General features: G+C 49.1%; 1 protein-coding gene across 1 annotated transcript in view; it reads right to left on the bottom strand.

The window, feature by feature from the left end:
* Nucleotides 1-251: 251 nt before the first annotated feature.
* CACNA1B (calcium voltage-gated channel subunit alpha1 B) overlaps nt 252-6,000 on the bottom strand; it is a 207,017-nt gene continuing 201,268 nt past the window's right edge. The window contains 3 exon segments of the mRNA XM_070759592.1: nt 252-1,411; nt 3,829-4,031; nt 5,043-5,244. Of these exon segments, the coding sequence (XP_070615693.1) occupies nt 872-1,411; nt 3,829-4,031; nt 5,043-5,244 (945 nt within the window). The 3' untranslated portion in view covers nt 252-871.

Genomic DNA, 6,000 nt, shown 5'->3' with positions numbered 1-6,000 from the left:
TTTGTAAACAAGATGAAAAATTAAGATCCCCCCCCCCAACTCTCTTGTCCGAGGAGAAACGGTTCAGCAGCAAGAACAAGACCGAGATGTTGTCCTTGGTGGAAACCTCTCCTCTTTTGAAGGGCTTTTCCAAAACAAAAACAAAACACACACTGGTGGGAAGGACTCTCCCCAACCAACCACCCTCCAAAAATAAATGTGGAGACCAAAGGATGGACCAAGACGTTAGGCGTAGCCATAGGGTGCTCGGATTCATTGGAAGTTTCCATGCCTGGCTCGGTTGATAAAGGGTCACAGTTGGCCAAGGGTTGAGATCCCGCTGGATAAACTCCCTTCTTAAAAGGTGGACACAATAAAACATGGGTTGGTTCTTTGTACATCAGGGTGCTGTGTGGAGGGGGGGGTTCTTTTGTCTTCCCCACCAGCTCACCCCCAACTGTGCAGATTCCAGTCTTTAGTCTGGGGTTTTCCTCCCTGGGCTTTGTGTTGTAGCCTCGTAACTTGGGGTGGAAGGTGGCATCTGCCATGACATGGCAACGGGGAGCAGGACAGAAGGATGTCTGCTCTACTCAGACCCTCCCGAGCAGGTGCCTTTCTTGACGTAGCTCTCTAGTGCAAAAAAAAGGAAATGGGGGACACACAAAGAGAGAGAGAGAGACTAGGCGTCGTTTCCAACGGTGTGGTCCATGGACCTAGGACCGTTTTGGCAGGGCTGTTTGCACGGAGAGGCAGCTGGCTTGTATCTTCCGTCCCCTTCGGCAGCCTTGATGTCACAGGGCTGGATGCAAAGACGTCGCCACATCCACAGGGTGGCTGTCTGGATGATAAAACTCATCGACTTCCAGTGCGCAACTTGGTTTCCTTGTTCCTGCTAGCACCAATCGTCTTCGTCTCGCTCGTGGTAATAGCTACGCGCCCTAGTGCTGGTGCCAGGGCCGGCACTTAGTCCCAAGATGTAATGGTACCCATTGGGAACGCGGCGGATTTGATGGGACTGGGACGTTAGAGAGGAGACGTAAGAGGTCCGGGAGGATCTCCCTGAATTGGTGGCCACGGCCTCCTCAAAGGTGAGCGTATCCTCAGGCATCATATGGTATGGACTGTCACTCTCTTCTCGGTGTCCCAGGTAAGGGTCCGAACCGATGCGCGCCATCAGGGTTGGTGTGGGTCCCTGGGAGTCGCCATGCAGCAAAGCATTGTGCTCAGAGAGACCCCGGCTCAGGCGTCCCGGGGAGAAAGTTGGCAGGCCGGTCTGGAACCCGGAGAAATGCACAGGCGAGGAGTTGGCAGTCTTGTAGGTAATGCTGGGGCGTGGAGTCAGCGGAGTTTGCGGCAACTGCCTCCGACCACGGCATGGGGTGCTAGCACCAGAGGTCAACAGCAGGGGGCTCCCGTTAACTGAACCACTGCCCTACATGAAGATTGGAAGAAAGTAAATGAACAAAACAAAAACCAGGAGGAGGAGGAAGATATGGAGACGGAGAAGGAAGACATGGAGAAGGTGGAAGGAAAGGAGAAGAAATAGAGAAGGAGGAGATGGAGGAGGAGAGGAAAGATATGGAGAAGGAGGAGGAAGATATAGAGAAAGAGGAGGAGAAGGAAGAGAAGGAGAAGGAGGAGAAAGAAGATATGGAGAAGGAGAAGGAGGAGAAAGAGGAGGAAGATATAGTGAAGGAGGAGATGGAGGAGGAGGAGGAGGAGGAGAAAGATATGGAGAAGGAGGAGAAAATAGAGAAGAAGAAAGAGAAGGAGTACAATGACGATATAGAGAAGGAGAAGGAAGACATGGAGAAGGTGAACGAAAAGGAGGAAGAGCAGAGAAGGAGGAGGAAGATATAGAGAAGGGGGAGAAAAGTATAGAGAAGGAGGAGGAGAAAGAGAAGGAGAAGAAAGATATGGAGAAAGATGAGAAGGAGAGGGAAAGCACCGAGAAGGAGGAGATGAAGGAGAAGGGAGAGAAGGCAAAGGAGGAGAAGGTAGATATGGAGAAGGAGGAGATGGGGGAAGAGGAGAAAAGATATGAAGAAGGAGGAGAAAGATACAGAGAAAGAGGAGGAGGAGAAAGATATGGAGAAAGATGAGAAGAAGAAGGAAGAGAAGGCAAAGGAGAAGAAGGAAGATAAGAAGAAGGGGAAAAAGAAGGACAGCGAGCAATAATAAGAATACCAGACAAACACAGAGTCACATGTTGGAGTAGAGTGGCAAAACGCAATGGACAGAAGAAGGAATGACATGAACAGAGGAATGTATCGTAGGATAAAAAAGGAAAACAAAAACAAAACAAAAAAAAGAAAAGAGAGAGTTTAGACATGCACCGTCAAGGACAGAGGAACTGGCTCCAAGAACCATTTGAACAGAGGGAGGAATACAGGAAACCAACCAGGAGGAAGAAAGGATTCCGAATGAAGACAACCAGGAAGACAACACTGGGGAAACAAGACAGTCTAGCAGACCGGAGAGCCGAGGGGATCCACCTTGAAAAGTCAGCAGATCCACTGCATGCTTCCAGATCGACACCAAGTCCTTCGCAGACTTTGCAAGAATTCTATTCGTGTAGCCTCACGATAAGTTAAGCTTAGCACGTCTGGTCACAGTTCCTCTCTGATCTACTTGGAAAGGCTGCCATAGAGAAGCCTTCGCTCTCCGGGGAGGAGAAAGCGGGCGTCCAGCCCCACCCAAAGGCTACCCCTGTTGATCAGAAGCCCTAGGCAGGTGGGGGTTGCTATTGGTGCGCTATGCGTGCAACTTTGTGTCCCTGGTGTGCACGCGCATAGGTCTCGGCGAGGTTTTGCTTCTGCGCATGCTCAGGAAGCAAAATATTGAGAGGAGAAGTGCACACAAGTGAGATTTCGGTGACGGGTTTTGCTTCCATGCATGCGCAGAAGCAAAAATCACCAGAATCTCACATGCGCGCATGTCCCCTTGCAAGGTTTTGCTTCTGCGCATGCGCAGAAGAAAAAATCACCAGAATCTCATGTGTGCGCATGTTCCCTTGCAAGTTTTTGCTTCCTGCGCATGCGCAGAAGCAAAAAGAAATAACTGAAATCTCGGTGCATGCATTCCCCTCACCAGAAGCAAAACAATCGGCGAAAATCTCACGGCGTGCATGTCCCCTTGCAAGTTTTTGCTTCCTGCACATGTGCAGAAGCAGGATCTCGCAGGGGCGTGCCCATGCACCCGGCAGACATCCAAAGCCGCATGTGCAGCTCAATTTTCACTACCGGTGCACCGTCCTTATCTGTAGTGGTAGCAACCCGCTACCGGTACGGTTAAGGCTGCCGATATGGCTAAGGCTACCATACTGGTAGAGAAAGATGAGCTACGTCCGCAGCCTCACTTCTCCAGCGGGCGGGTGTGCACATCCCAGTGAGATTTTCCTTCTGCGCATCCACAGGAAGCAAAACCTCACGAGGGGATGCACGCACAAGGAGACGCACGCACGAGGAGACGCACAGAGGGAGCAAAATCTTGCGAGGGGAAGCACACGAGAGTGAGATTTTGGCAATGGGTTTTCCTTCCATGCATGCGCAGAAGCAAAAAAAAAAATCATTGAAATCTCGGTGCATGCATTCCCCTCACCAGATTTTGCTTCCTGTGCAAAATCGCCAAAATCTCACACCGCGCGCATATCCTACATATACGCAGAAGGAAAATCTCGCTGGGACGTGCATGCACGCACGCTAGAGAAGTGAGGCTGCGCACGCAGCTCAACTTTCGCTACTGGTGCTGCAGCCTTAGCCGTACCAGTAGCAACCCGCTACTTGTCCTAGGGAACCCTCTTTCTCACCCCTTCTCTTTCTCTCTCTGCCCTCCATCTCCCATTCTCACCTGCTTTTGTGTCTCGTGGTCCTGCCCTCCACCGGGAGACGGAGGCCTACTGCATTCCGAGGACTTGGGCTGAGAATGGTCCCGACTCCCGTAGCGGTCGCAGGAGTAAAAGCGTTGCTTTTCAGAGGAAGAGGAAGAATGGACTTTCCGTTCCTGGGACCGGCCTCGCTCCTGCCTTTTGGATTTGGAGGTGGCTTCTCCTGCTGGGGAGACAATGAGAAGGTAGCAAGCTTCAAATCATTATAAGCATCGAACATGGTTCACCGTTGTGGCTCGCAACAGCCCATGCAGCTGATAGCGGATCCTGTTCAAGAGGAGACCGACTTAATGATAGTCCAGCGGCCTGTGCAGCTAGCATCCAAGTCGGACAATGGAGAGGATGATGAGGACTCGGTGCCAGAGGCAGAGGTTGTCAGGGCCTTTGGATCCTTAAGCACCACATAGCAGTGATGAGGAAAAAGAGGCTTCTCCTCTTCTTGATGCACGAGCACACAGGGCGGCCAAGAGACAGGAATGGTTACTCCAGAGAAGGTCTTCTCAGGAGTAAAACTGGCGGGTAATTGGCCACTCCCCTAATCTACTTAAGGACAGCAGAGGCAGCTGAAAGGCTGCAGGAAACAACAGTTTAGACTTGTGCCTTGACGTGTCATGGTTGTCTCTGAAAAATGTCTACTCTGTTTTTTTGCCTTGGATTGCTGATAAGGAAGGCTCCTAGGAATTTTGTCAAGCCTTTGGGCACTACTTCAGATAACAAGAACTAATTGTACTGCTTTGACTTTGATGAATTTACATCAGCTGCTAATGAAGACTAATGAAGAAAGGATTGCTTTTTTGATTTTTGTGTATGTCTCCACCGCTAGGCCAGTAATTAGAAGCGGTTCATTGATTAAATTAAGTTCATTCAAATGGCATGTTTTGATATGTTTGTAACTGGGGTGGGTTCTTTCCGGTTTAGACCGGATCGCCCGAACTGGTAGCGACCTGCGGGTGATGCCACAATGGTATCATGGATCTGGTTCAGTCGGTGCTGATCCATGGGCGCTGCCATTTTCTCTCTCTTTTCTTATTTTTGGGGTGGGGGGATTTTATTCTGAAACTTTTTACTGTTTGAAAGTAAATGTGGGTGAGTTTGGGCAACATTTGGAGCAAGAAAGGGGCGGTTTGAACAGTCAGCTACCTCTGTGCCATGCCCTGGGTCATCGCGGCACCCTTACCAGGAGCTTCACCATCAATCAAGTGATTGGGTGGCTTGTCAACCGACTTCTGCTTCTTCTCTCTCCGCCGGTGGCAACGATGGTGATGATGGTGATGAGTGTGTTCAGCTGGCCGGGGATGTTCGTAAAGATGTGCGGCACGGGGACGCTGTGGGTTGAGCGTGGAGACGGAACGCTTCATGGGGCTGGTGTCTGGAATGGGCTGTGGCAAGAAGGAGGAACAAAGGAGAGGAGAGGAGAATGCAGAAAAGTTGATTGGATGTACACCATCAACTCTCAGAATTCCTGAGCATCACTTCCTTCACACATCTGGACCGTGGGTATTTTAAATTTAAGTTTATTGGATTTATATGCCACCCTTCTCCAAGGACTCGGAGCAGCTTACAATATATAAAAAGACAGCATATATCGAAATCGAAATACAGTGTTCCCTCGATTTTCACGGGTTCGAACTTCGCGGAAAGTCTATACCACGGTTTTTCAAAAATATTAATTAAAAAATACTTCACGTTTTTCCCCCTATACCACGTTTTTTCCCGCCCGATGACGTCATATGTCATCACCAAACATTCGTCTTCCTTTAATAAATATTTTTTTAAAAAATAAACTTTAATAAATAAACATGGTGTGTAATAATCTAAATGGTTGCTAAGGGAATGGGAAATTGTAATTTAGGGGTTTAAAGTGTTAAGGGAAGGCTTGTGATACTGTTCCTAGCCAAAAGTAGTGTATTTACTTCCGCATTGCTACTTTGTGGAAATTCGACTTTCGCGGGCGGTCTCGGAACGCATCCCCTGCGAAAATTGAGGGAACAATGTAATTAAAATTCAGTTGCAACTAAAAAACTAAAGAACCAATTAAAATACATACATAACCATTCAATCAACAAACACACTATACATTCATCGGCCAGGGGGGAGAATCTAATAACCCCAAGCTTGGCAGCATAGGTGAGTCT

The sequence above is a fragment of the Erythrolamprus reginae genome, chromosome 8 (assembly GCF_031021105.1).
Source record: "Erythrolamprus reginae isolate rEryReg1 chromosome 8, rEryReg1.hap1, whole genome shotgun sequence".
Classification (NCBI taxonomy): domain Eukaryota; kingdom Metazoa; phylum Chordata; class Lepidosauria; order Squamata; family Dipsadidae; genus Erythrolamprus; species Erythrolamprus reginae.
This window is presented reverse-complemented; position numbering and strand designations above follow the sequence as displayed.